At 39.7% G+C, this 22,737-nt stretch overlaps 1 protein-coding gene across 1 annotated transcript in view; it reads left to right on the top strand.

Moving 5' to 3' along the window:
• Nucleotides 1-22,737, top strand: part of FOXP1 (forkhead box P1) — a 1,246,052-nt gene that overhangs the window by 1,039,844 nt on the left and 183,471 nt on the right. The window contains 1 exon segment of the mRNA XM_029601088.1: nucleotides 19,941-20,078. Coding sequence (XP_029456948.1) covers nucleotides 19,941-20,078 — 138 coding nt within the window.

Raw genomic sequence — 22,737 nt, 5'->3', positions numbered from 1 at the left:
TTCTCATACTAGGTAGGTATTTATACCTCTATAAGAGGCCCACCTAGCTATTTGAGGTGAGGTTTAGGTGTTAGTGTAGGGGTTAGAGGCCACTTTGACATGCAGAGTGCGACGTACAAACAGAACAGTGCACTCTTGTGAAGATTTGATGACCTTTGGAGTGAGGATTTGTGCAATGTTCTCTCAACCTAGCTTGTAGCCCCTAACCCCTACTCTAATACCTAAACCTCACTTCGAATAGCTAGGTGGGCCTCTTATAGAGGTATAAATACCTTCCTAATATGAGGGCCTTATAGCTAGGTGCTCTCTCTCTCTCTCTCTCCCTCCCCAGCAGCTTAAAATACTGGAAACGCTATTTGTGAAAACATTGCAAAGTGCGATGAAGCCATATCGCACGACTTAACGCAAATGAAAAAGGTGTAGTTAAAATCCGCATTAAAACTGTGTGATATGGCTTCCCACTTGTGATAAGCCAGCCCACTTCACCAGAAATCCCGCCCCCAAACTCCTCCTCTTTTCCTAATTTGCATCGCACCATGCGTTATGATATTTTCGCATGAGTTAAAGGCGTTTTCGCATGCGTTAAAGGTGATTTTCGCATGCAAAAATGCCTTAACGCATGCGAAAACGCCATATAGCACTTTGATAAATGACCCCCATAGTTATTTAAAACCTTAGTAAAAAGGGGTTTTGACCCTTTTAGATTTTGCACCACTTCTTTTAAATATGTTGCTGCTATCCATTGGATTTTCTTCCATTTGGTAATCTGTATACTGCCCAGGATTAGTTAATCATTAATATGAGTGGAGGAGTAGCCTAGAGGTTAGAGCAGTGAGCTACAAACCAGGGAAGCCAAGGTTCAAATCTCACTACCACTCCTTGCAACTTTGGGCAAGCCACTTTACCTTCCATTGCCTCAGGTACTTAGGCCTAGAGCCATCAAACTGTGATTTGGGGAGCTCCAATCCCCAGACCTTGCCCCATCACATGACTGGGGGTCAGGTTGGTGCCATTTTGAAAAATGCATCGACTGGGCAAGGTGCTAAAGGCACCCTGGCCTCACCACTGAGGTTCAGGTGGTGTGGGAGGGAGGTCGGGAGATGGTGGGTGCAAGGGGATTCTTCTGAACGCCAATTCTTTTACTTCACACCTTTGAAGGGAGAGGGAGAGGATGCTAGGAGGTACACTATACCCCAATGAGTTGATATGTCTATTGGGGTGGGCACCCCTGAACCCCCAATTACTTTTATTTAAAACTTTTGAATGGTGGGTGGGTTGGGGGGAGCGGTTGCCACATTTTACTGCTTTCTGAAAAAATGTTATTTTATCGCTGCTGACCACTTTCTCAATCAGCCATAATAAAATATTAACATCAAATTGCCTATTAATAACCACTTTTACATGTATTTGCATTATTTATGCATACAAGTCGCATGCAAAGAAGGTCATTGTAATAAGGGAGTCAACCTAAACATAGAAATGACACAGAAAAGGACCACCCAGTCTGCCCAGAAAGCTTATGTTAGTATCTGCTGCACTGTGCAGGTTACGCTTATGCTTATCAGTTTCCCAGACCATAAAAGTCAGGGCCGTCGGATGCTGTTTGAATCCAATTTCCATTAACCCTTTCTGAGGAAGCAGAGAGCAGTGATGGAGCCGCATCAAAATAATCAGGCTTAGTGATTAAGGGTAGTAAAAGCTGCATCAGCAAGTTACCGCCATGTTTGTTCCCCAGACCGTAAAAGTCGGGGCCCTCGTTGATTTCCTTTTCCCACTGCCATTGAAGCAGAAAGCAATGATGGAGTTACATTAACAGTATCAAGGCTTATTTGTTAAGGGTAGCAACTGCCACACCAGCAAGTTACCTGCAATTACCCCCATGCACTCTTTTCTTCATTTCCATCCTTTAGCCTTTAGGGATCCACAGTGTTTATCCCATGCCCCTTTGAATTCCTTCACTGTTTTTGTCTTCATCACCTCCTCCAGAAGGGCATTCCATTCATTCACCACCCTCTCCGTGAAGAAATATTTCCTGACATTGGTTCTGAGTCGTCCTCTCTGGAGTTTCATTTCATGACCTCTAGTTCTATTAATTTCTTTCCAACAGAAAAGATTTGATGATTATGCATCATTAAAACCTTTCAGGTATGTGAAAGTCTGTATCATATCTCCCCTGAACCTCCTCTCTTCCAGGGTATACATATTCAGATCCTTCAGCCTCTCCTCATAAGTCTTCCATTGCTGACCCCTCAACATTTCAGTCGCTCTTCTTTGGACTGCCTCTATCCTGTCTTTATCCATTTTGAAATATGGGCACCAGTATTGAACACAGTACTCCAGGTGAGGCCTCACCAAGGACCTGTACAAGGGCATTATCACCTCTTTTTTTCTTATTGGTTATTCCTCTCTCTATGCAGCCCATCATTCTTCTGGCTTTAGTTATTGCCTTGTCACATTGCTTCGCCGCCTTCAGATCATCAGACACTATCACCCCAAGGTTCCTCTCCCAGTCTGTGTACATTAGTCTTTCACCGCCCATCACATATAGCTCTTTTGGATTGCTGCATCCCAGATGCATGACTCTGCACTTCTTGGCATTGCATCCCAGCTGCCAAATCTTCGACTACTCTTCAAGCTTTCTTAAATCACTTTCATTCTCTCTACTCCTTCAGGCGTGTCCATTCTGTTGCAGATCTTAGTATCATCTGCAAATAGTCAAACTTTACCGTCTATCCCTTCCGCCAGATCGCTCACAAAGATATTGAACAGAACCAGTCCCAAAACCAATCCCTGTGGCACTCCACTTAACACCATTTTTTCTTCAGAGTAGGTTCCATTTACCATTACACACTGTCTCCTGTCAGTCAACCAGTTTGCAATCCACACTACTACCTTGGCACCCACTCCCAAGCTTCGCATTATGTTCATGAATCTCCTATGTGGGACCATATCAAAAGCTATACTAAAATCCAAGTAAATCACATCCAGCGTTCTTCCCTGATCCAATTCTCTAGTCACCCAATCAAAAAAAATCAATCAGATTTATCTGACAGGACCTTCCCCTGATGAATCCATGCTGCCTCGGGTCGAGCAACCCACTGGATTGTAGATAGTTCACTATCCTTTCCTTCAGCTGAGTCTCCATTAATTTGCCCCACACCGAGGTGAGGCTAACTGACCTGTAGTTTCCAGTCTCCTCTCTGCTCCCACTCTTGTGAAGCAGGACCACCACTACTCTTCTCCATGCATATAATATCTTGTATATTTCATGATATCGCTGTGATAGTGCTCTATCACACAGAATACAGCATATATCACGCAATATATGCTGTTTAACGCAAGTTAGAGCACTACCCCGGCTTGATGCATCACCCAGTTAGATTGTAAGCCTCTGGGGATAGGGAAATACCTACAGTACTTAAATATAATCCATTCTGAAGTGCCAAAAAGCAATAGGGAAAGACTTGAATGTAATCCGCTTTGAAATGCTGAAAAGCAGACTATAAATCAAATAAAATATACACTGTGTACTATTTTTTTGCCTTGTTGCTCAGTGCTGAGGGATCCTCAGCACTGTATGTTTTAAATCTATTGCAATAAATTTTCACCATTTTTTTAAATTGAATTTTCTTTTAAGGAAGATTCTACATTGTGTGTCTGCACCAAATACAACCTACAGATGAACATAACATTAGCCATAGCCTTCAACATTCAAATGTGTAGCATGTAGTTTCTACAAGTTCAGCTTAGTTGATCCAATGAAATGTTCACGTAGTATTTCAGTGTAATGAAAAGTTGTATCTACTGGCATATTTTCTACTCATGGGGCAATATGTGTTGCATTTTAGTATCTAGGTTTGCATGGGGGTTTTACAGGGGCTTCTGTTTGGAATCTGCTCTGTTGAGATTCTAAATGGCAGCTCCAGCATCTTGCAAAGAGATGCCCTTAGCCCCGTATTAAATACTTATAGGAAGGGAGGGTCACGTTTTATGCAACCTGGAGAAATACCATTAATTAATTTATCTGGCACAGAAACACTTCAGGGGTAGACTGTGAGCAGGATCACACACTGCTTAACACCAGATCACAAGCTGATAGCAAATTGGGCTATGAACTAATATATATATTGACTGCATCCCAAAATAAATTAGCTTTATGCCTGGGGAGCATCACCAGTTAGACTTCTGTTTACATATAGATAGATATAGATAGATATTGCTGCCTGCACCTGTACCAAGAATAAAGATGCCTGTGGTATTTTGAGGTTCATTTTTAATTGAGGTGATGCAAGGAATTCATTGAAACATCTATAGCAGGAGTGTGGTAGGATCCATGGTTAAACAGTTTGTAACTACATTTATTTTCTTTCTCTGTTTTTCATAATATTCAGGGGCAAAAATAATCTTCTGAAGTATTTGTTTACTGAGTCTTGAACTGTTAGAGCTAGTGTTGACAGATGCATCCCAGAAACTTTCATGTGGTTGCTCTGCCTTATTTTCTAGCTTATTTTCTCCCAAGACACTTACGAACCTCCCTCCTCGCCCCCCCCTCCCAAAAAAAAAAAAATAGATAGAGAGATATTGGTACTTCCGCTCGGATTATTATGGATTATGTCACCAATAAAGAAACCCCAGCAAAATTAGAGAAACGGCAGCCTGAGAGGCAGCTAGTGTCTGCGGTTTCTGATGTATTTTACATGTTCGTTAGCAGCCCTGCCTGGCTCTGAAAGATTCATTTACTGCCATTCTTGCTTTTTGTTGAAAATGGTGAGGAACAAGTGCATCCCACCTAAGCGTTAGTACAGAAATTTATAGTATATAAACTTACTGATATTTATGGTATATTCATTTTCTGATATTGTTTACTGTGTATTAACTAATTGAAATTGTTTACAGTATATAAACTTACTAAAGCCTTTGCTGGGTAGTATTTTTGAGCTGGGCATTTAGAACCTATGATTGAATAGCACCTATTAATGAGGTTATATTGTATGTATGGCACATTTTTGCTTAGGAAAGTGTTCCCAATCAGTGCTTTTCTTCTGGTTAATGTAATTGTTTTAAGGCTTGTTTTGAAATGCTATATTGATTGTACTGAAATGCAGTCCATATTAAGAAAAAAAAAAAAGACTTTTTCCCCCAACACTTGTATTCCAGAGGTCACAGAGTGCTAAACTGTTTGTTTGTTACCAGGATGAAAAGGGATAGTGCTTAACAGCTGTTTGATTAAGGGTAAGAGAGTGTCATTTGCCATTCTTTTCAGAGAGCCATCACAAGCAAAGGCAGGTCAGAGGGTTAACAGCAATTAACCGTAGTTGCTTTAGAGGCGAATGCATTGTTTCACCAAGGCTTTTACTTCACCTGCCAGGAGGAGGAGGCCCATTGTGTCGGGCTGTTTGAAATGATTATGTTTAGAGGCGGGTTGTGATTGGTGGAGAAGGGCGTGGCTGATTGGGTAGTTTTGCATCTTGTCAGTCCAGGAACACCCTTGCATGTGCAATCCTTCTGTAACCTGAGAACCCAAAAGACTGTACAAGGGCTTAATAGAGCTTCATGGCCCAGCGCTCTGTTTGCAGTGGCAGCTAAATGGAGTTTGTCAGGTTTGTCAATAAGATTGATTTTGTGATTTTTTTTTTTTTTTTGTTTTTGTTATCGTCCTTCTGTACGACTTTGACGGCTTAATTTTGTGTAAGTGAGAGAAAAGGGGGCTGTTTGTTTAAATGTGGTGTTTAATACTCGTTGTTTACCAACTAGTAGAAGGGTCATAGGGTGATGAGACAGAGCGCAGAGCTAAAGGGGGATGAAGGGCAGAAGCATTTTATAGGCCTGTTCTCAGTTGTAAATAAGAATTTGGGAGATGTTTTATTTCTGCCTCCCTTACAGTTCATCTTGCTTTTGCTAAGGAAGGGCTTTGATAATTTCCACACAGCAGTATTCAGCGAACAGTGACATTTTTAGAGAAGTGAGGCATGCTTGTCTGATCGAACAATGTTAAAAAGGAAATAACAAATGTGACGAGTCTGATGCTGGGTTGTCTTGTACTTCTATATGTGTTTCATCTTGCCGGGACTGCAGCTTTAGCCTTCTGGGTTTCTCTACTTTGTAAAGAAACAATAGGCAGATACACTTTTCGGCTAGGTTAAAATGTCAGGGGCAGCGTGGCTGATAAATTTATTTGCTAGCCAGCTTGCCATGTGACATTCAGTGAGTGGATTTTGCCTTTGACATTGAATTGTGTTGTAGTGCTTGTAACAGGATCTGAAAGTTACTAATTTGACTGCCAAACCCAGCGCTGTTTCAGTGCAAGTGAAGAGAACTGGGCTGTTTGGCTCTTTTTTTTTTTTCTTCTTCCTAGTGAGTGAATTTTTTTCTTCTTTCATGGAAGGGAGGGGAACCCTTAGGAAGTGGGAGGTGAATTGAGATTAGAGCCTCTTTTTTTTTTTTTCCTCTTTAGAATTAACTCCTATGGTCTTGCTTTTTTCTGGGGAAGCTAGTAATATTATTCTTTTGGATCTTTTATTTTTGTTTTATTATTGATATATGGAAAGCAATGCGATGTTTATATTAATGAAACTATTATAATGCATAAGTGGGAATAAGAATTATGCCGTAAGTGGTAGGAAGACTGTTTATAAATTTGCCACTGATTTTCCAATAATTTTAGGTATTGTACAGAAGAAAAATAATAATTTTTATTTTTTTTTTTACAAGAATTCATGAACCGAATGTGTGTTTTGTGACACTATTCTGTGATATTAAAGCTATCTTCCTTAACATCCAAACTCTTGTGTTTCTATATCCACAGCACAATTTCCTCCCTGGCTAATGTTTTTGAATAGTTTGAAAAATGGTTGTCTTCAAAATCTAATTATTTTATTTAGAGGAGTAATACAGGAAAATTACTTGAAAGCACTTGTTCCCATTCACCTATTTCTTTTTATTGCAAGCATGCCTTTTTCTTTGTTATATATTTAGATTTTTCAGATTTTATATTTACATTTTTATATTCTGCTTTTCACACTTTTTTCAGCACTTCAAAGCGGATTACATTCAGGTATGTTTTCAGGTATTTTTCAGTGGCTATCAAAAATTTCATTGGGTGGACCTTTGGCAGTGAAACTGAAATAATGACTACCTACGGAGCCCCCCCCAATACATTATAGCTTAGGTGGCCTGAGTGTGCTAGAACTCAACTGAAAACTGATTGCTCTGACACTTTATAATCAAAGTTGATGTATTGTTCATTAGTAATGCATTAGTCCTTTCAGGCAAGACAGCTATTTGTGTAGCTGCTTGTCAGGCCCCAGACTGCTAGCACCTGTCATTCCTAAGCCACGAGATAAGTGACCAGATATTACAATAATGCAAAGAAATGAAACATGGTGCACCAGAAAAATGCTAGCAACTTTCCTTCAGTAGTTGTATATTAACCCTCTCAGAATAGATGCTGCGTATGCATAAAAACATATATATTTTTCAAAGTCTGCCACTAGACAGGGCATGCTCACTGTATGGAAAGAACAACATGTAGGATACCACCTGGTTATTCACATTTTCCTGTCCTCTCCAGGATAAAGATCCCCGTTGGTCTCAAATCTATTTTGATTGCTTTTCTTTTTAACAATTGATTAGGTAACTGCAATTATATAAACTCAGATCTCAGTAATTAGAAACACAGTTAGAAATTATTTGTATTTTTCTTAAACAGGGGGATGAAAGGGGTCCTACAGGTATGGCAGAAATATTGCTCCAAGCAGAGATCGATTGTTTTGCAAGAGTGATGACATCAGAGTTGAAATTGGAGAACCAGAGTCTTAACGCCACCCCCACCATTGCCCCTGCCTGATCCAAGCTTACTGCTTTGAACTTTGCAACTCCCCCTCCCTCCCCTTGCTTTCCAGGGCAGGGGAGCTCATAACCACAACATGTGGAAGACACCATCATTACCACCGCAAATATTTGAAGAAGAGATAGTTTGTGAACTTGGCATCTGCCATCATGGAAACCAGGATTAGCCTGTGTTATCCCAAATCAGGGAAATGGAAGCAATCTGCATAAGGGTACATAGTGTATTGTCTTCCATGAATTTTCATTTGACAGAGATTTTAGAGGCAGTGATCTTAATTAAATCTCCAATGGCTCAAGTAACACATCTGAAGGTATGCACTGTTGCATAACCTCTTTGGGCTGTAAACCATAAATCATGAAAAGCTCATCACTGGAAAGGTTTTGCTGAATTTTCGGTTTATAATTGCTCGTGTAGATAAATAAAAACAATTTGCCCTTTAATAATTTAGGCATTGCTTTTATTTACAAAATTAATTTTGATCTTCTGTTTAAAGCATGAAACTTTGAATGACCTAAAAATGAATTGGGTAAACTCGAACTGCAAAATCAAATTTTTCAAACCCTTTAAAATAAAAAGATGCAAGTTTTATTCTATATATGAATATAAAACTGACACACTCTTTCTCTGTCCGTACATACATAATTTGATGATTAAAGTCTTCAATAATATTACATGGAAATAAATGATTATGTAGATTGTGGCCCCCCCTAATGTTTAATACATATGTTAGACATGTTAGTGTTACTTTATGGTGATGGACATTATTATTGTCCATCTGATGCCTTCTCTGGTTGTATTGTACTTGGTGAATAACAACATAGTCAAGGTTGAAAAGAAGTAAGTTTATTGTCCAGCTTCCCAAAAACTAATTTATATTTATTGAATTGTTGCTGGAAAACAGATGGCATCCAATATCACAGTTAAATGCATGTCTCTTTTGGTTTGATATGCTCTGTTCTTTCTACTGCATACTCCAGTAGTGTCAAAACAGGGAAGCTTACATTCCAAAGTTTTCAGAGCTAGCAAGTGCTAAAAAAGGTTTTTGGCTGTGAAAGACTGATAAAAATATGTTTATAATAGTTTTTTTTTTGTTTTAAACTTGTTCTTGTAATGTGTTTATTTTGAGAGGCTGTGACAGTTGCAGTTATAGCAAACGTTCTGGTGTGCGAGAGAAGGCTGTTGATTTTCAGCTAGTTTGTTTTGGAAAATTTAAATAGCTGAGAGGAGGAGAAAGGCAGAATTTCTCAACACCTGCACATTGGCGATTGTGGGAAAGTCCTGACACCACCATCAGCTCTAGTTATTGTTTGGGCAAAGCTTGGCTAGTTTCAGTGTAGTTTATTTTATTGAGAGCAGACGTGAGTTACTGGAAACTGTTGTGCTGTGTAGTTCAGAGTTCATTTAAATGGAAATGCTTTTTTTTTTTTTTCCCTCCGGTTTTTGAAACCATCGGCTGCATGCAAACTTATTTATTATCGCTGTATGACAAAGGAAAAGGATATACTAAGTGTGTAAATCTGGTCCGAGGGTTTAGCTGATACCTTGGAGCACTCTTGGGGCAAGTAACTGAGCAGGGTAGATCTCATGTGAACCTTTTTCAGTCTTTTCACTTTCCAGGGTACCGGCTCTCCTATCTAACGGGTTTACCTTTCCAGCCATTGTTTCTCATTGACAGTAACTGCTGTTGCAACCATTTAGAGAATGAACAGTGAGCTTCCACTGTAATTGCAATTGTGTATTTTGTACAATGGGTTGAGATTGATGATCAGTCTCATTGATTAGGCAAGACTGTAGGCAGCGCCTCTTACAAGCCCTGATACAGCGCATTATTCTTAAACTATCGTGCCTTTAAATTTGAAACATCATTCTTCAGATAACCAAGAACAAGGTAAAGCAACAACATCAAAAAGGTCGACTTCTGTGATTTCTCAAGGGCTTTTTATTTTGTACTTTCCAATTCTATTTGATGTCTTGACAAAACAAGATGACACAAGGGAGAATACATTAAATTTTGATTTTCATCTAACTTGTTACAGTGGTGGCAGCTTAATTTCTTCTTACTTTTTACTGAGGATGGCTCTTTGCACAATTACTTTAATTGCCACGCCACTTTACGAGAAGGCTTCTTTACGGGCTTCCCATTTGCCTTGATTTTGCTAGGCATTTTTGAACGTGTTTTGACCTTTAGCACATTGAATGCTCGCTGGTTGGAGTGTGTCTTCATTAGGAGTAAATCAGTGAATAGTAAGATTGTCAAAGAAGGAACTGATGTTTTCTCATTAGAATCTAATTTGCACCCCTGTGCTTAGCTGTGATGTACAGATGAAGGTGTCTGGCATAGGTGTAAAAAGCTGCACATTTTAAGCAAATAAAGTTTGCAAGTATTTTTAAGATTGTAATTCCGAAATAAAGTGATAAAGCCAAAATTAACATTTGAGATGAAACTGAGCAAGAAGTTGGTTACAATCTCTGGCTAGGCTCTTGTGAAATAAGGTGGTCAGTATCTTAGATTTACCATTGTACCTTTTCTTAAATATCTAAGACAGCCAGACACCAAATTAAAATCTGTAAAAAAAAAAAAATTAACCTGAAAGCACAGCAGTTGTGATAATCCATTAATATTGCTGATTTTAAGATCTTACCACCTTTTAAAATATGCCCGACTGTAATAGTCTGTCGTTTCACAGATAAAATCAAGTATTAAATGCTGCTACGGCAATTGCCACCTTTTATTACTTAATTAAACCAAACTTTGGTAATGAATTGCCACAAATGTAAGGGGGAAAATTAGGAAAAAGGGTTCTATGTTATTGTGTTTTGTTTTGTTTTTTTTTTTTTACAATGTGTTAACTATGTGTAGGAACCTTTCCCTCTTCAGCCAAATATAAACTGAAATTGGGTTTTTTTCCCCCTTATGTATTCTTGCAAAATAGCATCACAGTTTTAATCATGCTTTTTACACATATTACATTGTTTCATTCCACCTACATCAGGGAAAATGAGCCCTGGTCTTGGAAAAAAATAGCAATAGTATGATTGAAAAGCCAGCCACTGCCTGGTAAATGATTGTTGGGTTATATATTTTTTTCTATCATAGCTTCGTTTTGACATGTTAATAAGATTTAATTAGTGCAGACTTTATTATTTTTTTTGGGGAGGGGAGGGGATGAATTTAAACAGTTATTTTGTCGTAACCAAAGCAATTAACCTGACGTACAGTTAGAAGCCTTAGCTACCCCAAGGAGAAGAAGTGAGAGAGAACTTCACTGCCACTTACATGTCAGGTGATAAGCAAATAAGCATTTAGCTGAATACGAGAAAAGCTTGCTAAATTTTAGTTATTAATATTAATTATCATTGTTAGGCTTATTAAGATGCTTAATATGAAAAATGAATGAATAATGAAAATAAGAAAATATTTCCATAAACTGAAAGAGAAGTTGAAAAAAATGTTGCATGTGTGTTTGTATGTGTACACTAAATACTAATTCACTTTTATGCATGTAGTTGATATTTGAACTCCATGTTTCTATTTTCTTTTCTTTCAACTGTTATGGGTGATGCCTTGCCACTTGAGATGATTTTTCCAGTGGCATGGTAGCCATGATCTGTCTTAATTGATTATAGTTTGCAAGACAACTAAGTCTCTAGGCGAGTAATGCCAAAAAAAAAAGTGAAATCCATTTCACATAGTGAAATAGATCACTGGTTTCCGCTTGAATGGGCCTGGAAGCCAAGCTAGAGATTGTATCAGCCATGTGTCTTGTGGGTACTTATCTACGATATAGGTGCAATATACCTAGTATGTCTTTATTTTGCAGTGCCGTAGGTAGAGCTTCAGTTATGGACGGTGTTCCTCTCTCCCGTTTGACGTGTTCATCTCATCTGTTCAGTTGTGTACTTTGGAAAGATTTTGTGTCTGTTAAAAGGGATTTCTAATAAGATCTATTCTTAAATGTCAGGGTCTTAATATGAAGGCATTGTAAAACTATTTTCTATACATTTTGTTTATTTGGGCTTCGCGTCTGTGTGCTTGTAGAGTCTAAGTTTTACATCATACTGCCAACACATTTGAATAAATAGCTTTTTGTGCACATGGCTTCTCAAGGCTGTTAAGCTATAGGGCACCAGGAACACCCGTGCAGCCACTTCTGAACCAGATGTTTACACTATGCCAGAGTAATAATCCTGTTCTTTTACATTCCGGCTAACAAGTTAGTTATCCCGTTTTGTAATATATAACATTAGTAGTGAAAATGACTTTCCAAAAAGGAATAATGCACAAAAATAACAGTCCTATCTTCATATATATCAGGAACCAAATATTTTCAGCTGGAGAAAAAAAATACAAGCCTGATTATTTTATATGTATATATGTAACACACTCACAAGTACATGCATGTTTCAGTAAATATTGTCTACAGTGGTAGACAAATGCAAAATAATGCTTGATAATTAAAAGGGAGGATTGAGTCATTAATTTTAAATGATTGTTGTGTTTTATATCAAATGGAATAAGGTTGGTTTTCCTTCCGTGATACGGATAAGTTATCCATTTACCCTAATAACTGCACACACCTAGTTTGTACATCAGATGGATTTTACAAAAGGATTTTTTTCTTTTTTCATTTATAAATACATATATGTTTGCCAACACATCACTAACAAGGGGCTGTCTGTCTAAAGAAGGTAACGTTTGGAAAGTAATTGCTAGCATTAAGAACTGTTTGTTGTGGGTAGTTGGTATTAGGATGACAGCAGGTTGAGGCTAGCACAGTTCCCCTAACCAAATCACAGCTGTATTTTTACCTTGACTGACAGGTTTAAATGCATTTTGGGTGTCTACCACACCCCTATTGGTCCACTTTCAAATTTTGTAATGCATTATGCGCACTGTAGGGTGGGAGAGAAAAAAATTGAAATCGTATGTTATGAAAATTGAAATAAATGGCGGTGTTTAGTGTTTTGCTGTTTTATATTTTATCATTCCCCTTAATTTGTCTGCCAACAGTTTAATTTGAATTGCAGATCCCTGTAGGCAGCTAAGCAAAAAAGAATTATCCAAGCTCTTCATAAACTGTTGCCTGCTATGATTCATTCTTAACTCATAAAACATAACTCGTTTTTATATGCTGGAGCTGTGCATGGGGGCATATTTGTTTCTCAATGCCTCCTTTTTTTATTTTTTAATTGTCTTCAGTGGAAGGCATAATGGCTGTGGTGTCTAGTTTGAGAGGTTTGGTGATTTTTAAGGTAGCAATATTGGAGATGGCTGAACGTATTTGCACAGTGCTTAAAACTAAAGCCGAGTTTTGACTGAACACACTAAAAAAGGGACCTATAAATATGGGAGAGCTGTAGTTAAGAATATACATAACTGTTTTAAATATTATTGATTTAAGCCATTGGCTTGGTTTTATGAATCAAAGTGTAATTTCCAAACCATGGCCATATTTCTCAATGCTAAAGTACTTTCTCTGGTGTGTCTTTAGCAGCTTTCCAGACATTCGACACAGGATTAAATGATAGTAGTTACAGTGATCAATAGGTTAAGACCAGTACCATCACTCTTACAGCTAATGACCTCGGTAGTAATGGGTAATAACGTGTGGGCTATAATAGCCTATTGCTGGTGCTGCATGCCCTCTGATTCTCACTATTACCAGGGACTAAGTACATGAAAAGTTGGACATGGAGAGGAAGAAGCCATAGCGTATAGCTGCTTCAAGGATTAAGCTACGCTCGACAAATTTTTCATCGGAAATAGTCTGTGGTCCATTTCAGTATGCTAGTAAGCAAGTTCCTATGGAGATTTTATGGGTATATCTGTTTTATAGTAAAACTTAGGGAGAAAATCAAGCTAACTACATTTCTAATATAACAGAAGGACTTTTCATAAAAACAGGGAGAAATTTTTAATAGCCCTTATTGTTCGCAATGTGCATGGACACATTTAGGTAGCACACATTGCAGATAGTTTTGAAAGGGAAACTACACGTTTCCCTTTAAAATTATCAGTAGCAAAGCATGTGTGCTAAAATTGCCTACCATCTATGCATCTGCTATTCAAATGGATGGCTGAATGAAGGAAAAATAGTGCATGTACATTTGAAAATTGAATGTACAGTGTTGGTTTGCTCCCGTGACCTAAACTCGCTGTGGGAAGACGCCTTTTTAAACTAGTAAAAAGTACATGCTGTAAGGAAGCCCATGCATACTTTTTAGCTAAGTAGTAAAGGGCAATTTTCAGCCAAGTCGTACCAGAGTAAATAACTTTGAAAGTTGTACTCAAAGATGTGTGTGTATAGGGAGGATAACTTTCAAACAACTCTGCACAACCTTATATATACATGGCTGCATGGAGATCTACTACAGTATTTTATATCCTCTGCTTTATCAGGTCTACGCAGATTACAAAATATGTGTATATCTACTCGCGCGCAAATATCTGCGATGTACTTTTTCTACCTGTTTTATAAATATGCACAAAAAATATATAATTTGTTTACGTAAAATCCAGATTTATAAGAGGATTTAGGTATATTTTACAACATTCATGTGTATATTTGAAATCACTAGTTCACTGATATCTCCACCAGTTCACCCAGTCCTCTTCCAGTTTATCGAGACCTTTACTAGTTCTTCACCCTGAACTCTCCCTCAGTTCATCCAGACCTCCCATCCAGCAATAGCAGACAACAGATGTCTGATATCAATTGCATTAGATAATTAGGAAGTGTAAAATTGCACAAAATGGCGTTTTACTTGAGTAAGTGGGCTTTTGAAAATTGCCTCAATACATGCCATTGAATTTTCTGCAGAATTTACTTGAATAAGTGTACTTTACTGAAGAAAATTTGGTACAATAGTATGCTACATTTCCGCGCGTAACTCCTTTGAAAATTACCCCATAAGTTGCCTAATATATTTGCATAGATCTCTCATAAAATAACTTATATGCGGACCTCTTGGCCCAACTAGACAGTCCCTTTTTTACGCATTTAAATATGCATGGAAAACCAAAAATACATTTTTTTTATGTTGATAAAATAGCATGTACGTGACTTATGCGGATATGGCTACTTTTACATGTGTAAATCCTTTGAAAATTCACTACTCAGTTAAAGGTAGATTTTCAAACCTCCGTGTGGGCATCCATGTGCACACGGTTGCCAGCGCACGTACATGGACGCGCCGGTTTTATAACATGCACATGTCGATGCATGTATGTTATAAAATCCGCTATCCACGTGCACATGCACACGCGATTTTATATCTGTGCGTGTGATTGGGGGGAATTTAGTAGATGAGCGCGGCAACGGAATAGGCCTTTTCTCCAGTTCCCTCCCAGTCCATTCCAGTAAAGGAGTGGACTGGGAGGGAACTTCCTAAACCCTGCTAACTGCCCTAGATTTTTTTTTGTTTTAAAACTAACTCGCTCTCCGTAGCACCAGCAGGTTGCGCGAGCCGGTCTGATCCCAGCGCGCGCTTCAGCGGGACTGTGCCTAATGGCGCTGTCCTGGCCCACCCAGACCCTGCCCTCGGCCCGCTCCTTTTTTGTTTAGCCCTTCCAACGCACATGGCTGCGGGCCAACGAAAATCCACGCGGCGCATGCACAACTCAGCCACACACGTTTCTCCCCAATTCTGCGCACGTAGGCCTTTGAAAATTCAGCCTTTAATTGGTAGAGATGAGCAGTTTTTTTTTTTTGTTTGGTTTGAATATTTTGTTTTCTGGTCTTATTTATTTATTTTTTGTGTGGCTTCTGATTTCTTTGGTCATTTGTTTCAACAAATAGTGCATGCTATTTGCCAAAACGAATGATCCGAAGAATTTTCAGAATGAGTTGCTTTGTTTGATTGCAGTTACCAAACTGAAAATCGACTCATCCATTGCATTTTTACCATTCAGATCATCTGAATTTATTTATTTATTTAAAAATGTTTATATACCGCTTTTACAATTCAAAAGAATTAATCAAAACGGTTTACAACCAAACATACACAATAAATGAACTTGACAAAATAAAAATCTGAATGTATTTTCCTATTAATTTGCATTGAATTGGGGTTCAGTGCATAACATAAACAATGGGACTGTTCAAGATTCCACACACTCTAATGACTCTCCTTGCCAAAGAATTTTGCAAAAGCCATAGTAATTGATAATACTTGATATATGGCTACAATAAGGATGGATTCCATTTTTAGAAGTATATCTTTTTAGTTCCATGCCCATATAACAGATCTTTTGAAAGCAGGATATTACAAGTCTTATCAAACTACTTTTAAGATTTGGCTGTAACTGTAAAGTTTACCATGCCTAAGTCAGTTTTGGTTTTAATTAAATCTTTTTATAGAAGTCATTTTTTTTTCTGGGGGGCAGGAATTTCTTCCTTCTAATTAACCCCTCCACACCCCTGAATTCATGGTCAAGTGATTGAAGAGTTATTTTTGTCCCTAAGGGGTTGAAGAGACATTTTCACTGAACCTAACTTCCAGTGTTGTTCTGTAGTCAAGTCTGGGTCATCCCTCTAATGACTAGGTCAGCAGTAGACAACGTCAGTCCTGGAGTGTCACAACCAGGTCTGGTTTTCAGGATATCCCCAATGAATATGCATGAGAGATTTTTGCATGCACTGTCTTCATTGTATGTATGCAAATCTATCTCATGCATATTCATTGTGGGCCGGATTTTAAGAGGTACGCCCAATTTTACAACATGCGCGCATGTTATAAAATCCGGGGTCAGTGCGCACAAGGGGGTGAACGCTAGTGCCCCCTTGCGTATGCCCCCCAGCCCTACCTAAACCCCCCCCCCCTCACCTTTGTTTTACAAGTTGTGCCTGCCTCTGGGCAGGCATAGGTTGCGCTCGCCGGCCTAGCGCCCTACGAAAGCCTCTGGCCACGCCCCGGACCACCCACGCCCCGGGACATACATGCGTCCCAGGGCTTGTGTGCTTCGCCGGGCCTATGCAAAATAGGCTTGGCACGCATAACACCCCCCCCCCCCCCCCCCCGGATTTACGCGCGTAGGGCTTTTAAAATCTGCCCCTGTGGATGTTTTGAAAAGCAGGCCTCTTTGTGGCACTCCAGGACTGGAGCTGCCCATCCTTGGGCAAGGTGCACCTCACTTGTTCAGCATGCACAACCCCCTGCTGGCTTTGAACAGGAGATTCCAACATGTGTCTCATTGCACTGCGGCACACAACACTGTGTCCTTTGTCAGACAGTCAGACCATAATTCTGTTTTTTAAATAGCACTTATATCCAGGCTATTGTATGTGTGGATACAAGAGTGGTAACTCTTTTGCCATGTGCTGGGATGACATTTTCTTTATTGCAACGTTTATAAGCAGTATTTAGGTTTGTACATCCTACTGAAGTAGTCTTCTGTAGGAGTTGAAACAGGCTGGAGTAGGTACAAGGAGGCAAATAAGCAACTGGGGCTAAAGTAGAAAGAAATTCCTTACTAGATCAACTGCTCCTTTCATTCAGATGATGGAGTCTGGGGCCAACTGCAAGTTTAGATCTCAGAAGCCTTTACTTTAATTGTTTTGCTGCATTAAGCATGGAAATTCACCATTACAGTTGCTAAAAACTTACAACATTAGCAGTTCTTAATTGGGATTGCTATCAGCATGGAGTCAATTTTCAAAAACACTCTAAGCAGATAAGATGATTGGCTAAGTTTGCAGCTGAAAATTTGACTAAAACTAGCTAGACAAAAATGTGTCCAACTAGATTTAGGCCAGCTGTTTGTGCAGAAGGAGTTGTCTAGGTAAATTTAGCCAGTTAATGCTGAAATTTCCCATTAATTAGGTAAATAAAAAACCTGCCTCAGAAATACCTCCAAAGCAACTTCGTTTGTATCTTGCTATATTCTAGCACCTTAACCAGTCAGTGGATGGGAGGGTGGGTAGAATTTTTTTTTTTTTTTTTTACCAGTTACATTTAACCATCTAGCTACCAGAATAACCAGTTAAATCTTTTGAAAAATCAACTCCCACGTGTTTACACAAACTTTTTTTTTTTGAGCTGCACAGTCAGAATGGAAAAAAAAACCTTAAAGCTTCAAGTCATGTTTCCTTCAGCCACTATGTCGTAAAAATGGCAATGGAAACAACGAAAATAAACTCCGTTTGTCACTGTTAACCATGAATTTAATGGGGTGCATGGAACTGTCTTTTGGGATATTTTATTGTTCTGAACATTTAAGATTCAGTGAATAAAGCCAATCTTTGGAAAAACTCCGTTTCATATAAGAATAGGATAGTCAGAAATAACAGTGAGATTGCAGTTCTTGGGTTTCATCAGTTGTCACAGTTAGAGAAAATAGTCCTGCCTGCCAAGAGCTTAGAGATACATTGGCTGATTTTACCGATTCCTTGACATAGTAACGAGTAGGTTTAGAACATCAGCCGTGAATGACAGCAATGTGCATGGAACTGCAGATCCAGAGCGCACCAAGGGAAGCAGGCCCTCACCGGTGGTGACCTTCCAGATTCATGCAAATAAGATTGGCGTGGTAAATTGTTTTCTTCGACTTTCAAAATAAAATATCACTTCCAGTACTGTTTCGTATTATAAAACATGTATACAACAACATGGGAGGAGGAGGCTGTTCACTGCAGACGAGTCTGACCTTCAAGAACCATTTTTAGTTCATCAAAATTAGTGATGCTGAGAAATCAGGACATCAGTGCATAATGACTGTGAAATTAGGAATGAGAGCTCGCTATGCAAATGACAGGGCAAATCATGTGAAAAAAAAAAAAAGTCAAGATAAACTGCATATTAAGACATTATGTTACCTAAAATTAATAGTGCATTTCTGCTTCTTGCTTACCGCTACTCTACACAATTTTTTTTTAATTCCATTTTCTTCACATTGGCTGTTGTCTGCGGATTTTAGAAAGGAGAGTGCGGAAGTAAAGCATGTAAAACCTGTTACTGCCTTTACATGGAATACGGGAGATAACAGCAGAGCAGACCCTTTTTAAAACCTGGTATATCCTTTACTGACTTGGGTTATAGGTTGTCACATGTACAATCTGAACCCAAAGAAAAGCACAACACCCACCACCCCAAGTTAAATACAAACTGTTTCAAGGCCCATGTGTGCCTGGCCTCTTCCTCCTTTTTGGGGCTCTCCCCCCCAGTTTCCTAGGTGAAAATAGTTTTTGTTACAAAGCCGAGGCTGGCAAAATGTCTCTCCTGAAGCCTGCAAATGAAGCCCAAGTGCCATGATTATTTTGAATAGTTAAATTGCATTGTAGAAAGCCTGCAGAATTCATAGGATTGTCATTAGGTATCCGGTTGAATACAATTTGTGTAACCTTGGCCGAGACAGGCTGTCATTTTAATGTCAGTGTTTTTATCTGAACAAGACATCATCCTTTCAGATACAGTGTACAGGTTCCTTACAAAGATGCCTGCACGGAAACGTGTTAACAGTTGCAAATATGAAATGCTATCAAGTTCATCACTGTAGCTGTTTGTCACTGAAATGTCATGGAAAAAGGCTTTTTAATGGTATCTCACACAATGTGAAAGAACTGAAGACATCTGTATGCGTTGTGGATATGAAAGGATAAATACATTGTAGCAGGGGGCTTTCTCTTGAAAACCATAGGAGCTTTGGGGGGTGGGGGGTGTGACTGAGCTTTTTCCGCTTACTGTTTTTAAAAGGATTGTTTTCAGAGGTCCCAGATCAGCTGACCTCAGAAAGCTAGCACTATTTTATTATTTACTAAGGGCCATTTTGATTTTCTTTCTCTTTTGAACAAGTGTATATTAATTTCTGTTCCACCATCGCTGTATTAAATGCTTTAAAACAAAAGATGCTTCTGCACTCTGTAGATCTGTACCTTAGTATTGGCTCAGGTGGTCTTGGGGTTAAATCAGTGTGCCACCTCGCATAACAGAGTATTAAACAAAGTAAGATATTAAGTGCACCGTCCTTGTTAGAAAAAGTGGGCATGGAAAAAATGAGCACGTTTTCTTTGTGAAAGAAATCTGAATGGAGCCTCTGCGGCTCCTGAAGAATTGCTGGCAGCCTGGTTTACAGTATATTTGCTTCCTATTACAGGCTCCAGTGTCGGTGGCTATGATGACACCTCAAGTTATCACTCCCCAGCAAATGCAACAGATTTTGCAGCAGCAAGTGCTGACGCCCCAGCAGCTCCAGGTCCTGCTTCAACAGCAGCAGGCACTCATGCTTCAACAGGTAACTGACCCTTGCACTGCACAGAACGTGGCCATCGCGCCTACTTTAGAACTAGAGTGTGCTCTTAAAATATCTATGCTACAGAAGCAAATGAAATGTGAATGCACTGAGGTATTGCAGCACCCTGCGCTGCCTTCCCAAGCTGATCTTTTCCATCAGGGACCATTACCAGAGTCCTAAGTGCTGGTCATAAAACTGTCCATAGTTCCCATAATGCTAAGTGCTCACTTGACCTGTCACATGTGTGAGACAGAAGTCCAAGCAGATGTCCAGACTGCTACTTGCAGCAAGAATTGATGTGATAAGAACCATCCCAATACAGGGAAGAGAGTGGAAATGATGTTTGACTATTTCCAGTGAATTCATAATTGCTACAAACATGAGACTTCTTGAAACATTTAATATTAGATGCGGGCACATGGAAAAGTTGTTTTTTTTTGTTTTTTTTGTTGCGCTGGCATTGTACTTTTCATCACATTGACTGCTTAGCCATGTGCCGGTATATAGAATAAACTGCATGTTTTCATTCAAATATATGTCCAGAGTTTGCAGGGGCTACAGGGCTGGAAGCGTAGGTTAGGACTCTGAACCCAGAGAGCCCCATTCAGTGCCCATATCCTGGATTCTCTGTGTCATCTCAAACAAGTCACTTAACCTCCCTGTGCTCATACTTGGATTGTAGCCTCTTAGGGACAAGAGCAATACACCATGTGAACTATTCTGTGCAGCACTTTGTATACTCTGAGGGAGTGGTAGGGATTGCAGAGCTTAAGCAATTGTGTGGATGGGCGGGTAAGATGGACCATCGGCCTTTTTTTTTCTGCCATCATGTTTCTATATTTATGTTAATTCAAAGGTGAATTTTAAAAGCTGGGCACGTGCCGGAATCGGAAGATGGGCGCACGTGTAGGACATGCGCGTGTCTGCTTGATTTTAAAAGCTTGCCCGCATGTGCGCACAAGTCCCCGATGTGTGAGTATCTCACATCGGAGGAAAAAAAGGTGTGGAGTGTGGGCGTGGTGGTGATACCCAGGGCAGGACCAAGAAATGTGCACCCAGGTCCAGTGCCATGTAACTTCTGCTATGGAAGAGGTTTGAATCCAAAAAAATAAAAATAACAGGCATCCGTGAGGTGTTTGAGGGGGTCTGGGCTAACTGGGGGGGGGGGGGGGGGGGGGGAGTGCAGGCTAAAGAACCAAGGGGGGAGTTGGGAGGATCCACTGGGCAAACTGGTGGGTGAACTGGTGAAAGAGGTCATCAGCTGGACGTGCATCTGTTATAAAATATCCTCAGCTGAGTGTCCGTAAGCTGACTTCTGCTGGGCTCACACACAAGCCTAAAATTAGGCACCCAGATACGCATGCCTAGGTTATTTTATAACATCTATGTGCGTGCGTGTTATAAAACTGCGCATCTGTGCGTGTGACCACACATGCATATATGTGCCCCCACGCATCCATTTGAAAGTTACCGTCATTGTAAATAACTATTATTTATTGGCGGTGAAGAGTATATGTAATAATGCAGAAGAAAAAGGAGGTAACGTGTACAACATGTTCAAGGTACACAAAGTTACAGCAGGCAGACAGTACAAAACTGTACAGCATGTGTTAGGTCCTATAGGTCTTACACTCTTAGTGGGATAGCAAAGAAGTCCTAGCATTGAGGAGCAGACTGCAAGGTAGGGAACAGTTTGCCAAAGCCACATTATGGGAGCAGAGAGCGCCATCACTCGAGGTTCTTGTACAAAGCCTCCTTCAAGTATGCATTTATTTTGTCGGGGGGGGGGGGGAATATTTCAAAGCAGTTGAAAATATTAATAAATATTAGGGATGTGAATCGTTTTTGAACGATTAAATTATCGTCCGATAATTTTAAAATCGTTCTAAACCGTTAGAGTACACGATACAATACAAATGCCCACGATTTATCGTCAGGAGCATTTATATTGTATCGTTAAATAGGGCAAGGGAATTATTTGGGGGAGGGTGGGAAAACCGGCACACCAAAACAACCCCTAAACCCACCCCGACCTTTTAAAAGAAATTCCTTACCCTCTCGAACCCCCCCCAAAATGTTAAGTTAAGTGGTAGCTCACAGACCCCCCCGCTAGACCACCAGGTACATGTAGAAGGTTTTTGGGGGGGTCGGGAGGGTGGGAGAAGCAAAGGGGTAATTTGAAAAGGGTCGGGGTGGGTTTTTGTTTTCGGGCCATCGGCGCCTTTTTATCAGTGGTAGCCAAAATGGCGCCGATGGCCCGAGAGCAGGAGATCGCGCCGGGGACCCCCCCCCCCCCACTGGACCACCAGGTAATTTAACATTTTTTGGGGGGGGGGGATTCGGTGGGGTTTTGTTTATCTGCTCAGGCCTCACTAAAAAATTAACAATGTGAATTGGAATCGGAACGATTCCAATTCACAATCTCTAACGATCCGATTTTTCCCTCCCACCATCCGAACCTGATCGTTAAGACGATCGGGCACACGATTCACATCTCTAATAAATATTATTGTTATAGTAATATTTAGCCCATATTTCAGCACAAACTGTTTTTGCCTTTTTTTTTTCCCTTTAAATATGGCATATCATGGTGCATCATTAGTGCCCTCCCTCCTTTCTCATCTATCCAATTGAATGGGCCTCCAAGCTGATGGTACAG

This window comes from Rhinatrema bivittatum, chromosome 4 (assembly GCF_901001135.1).
Source record: "Rhinatrema bivittatum chromosome 4, aRhiBiv1.1, whole genome shotgun sequence".
Lineage (NCBI taxonomy): Eukaryota > Metazoa > Chordata > Amphibia > Gymnophiona > Rhinatrematidae > Rhinatrema > Rhinatrema bivittatum.
The sequence above is the reverse complement of the archived record's forward strand: the minus strand, read 5'-3'. Positions and strand labels throughout refer to the sequence as shown.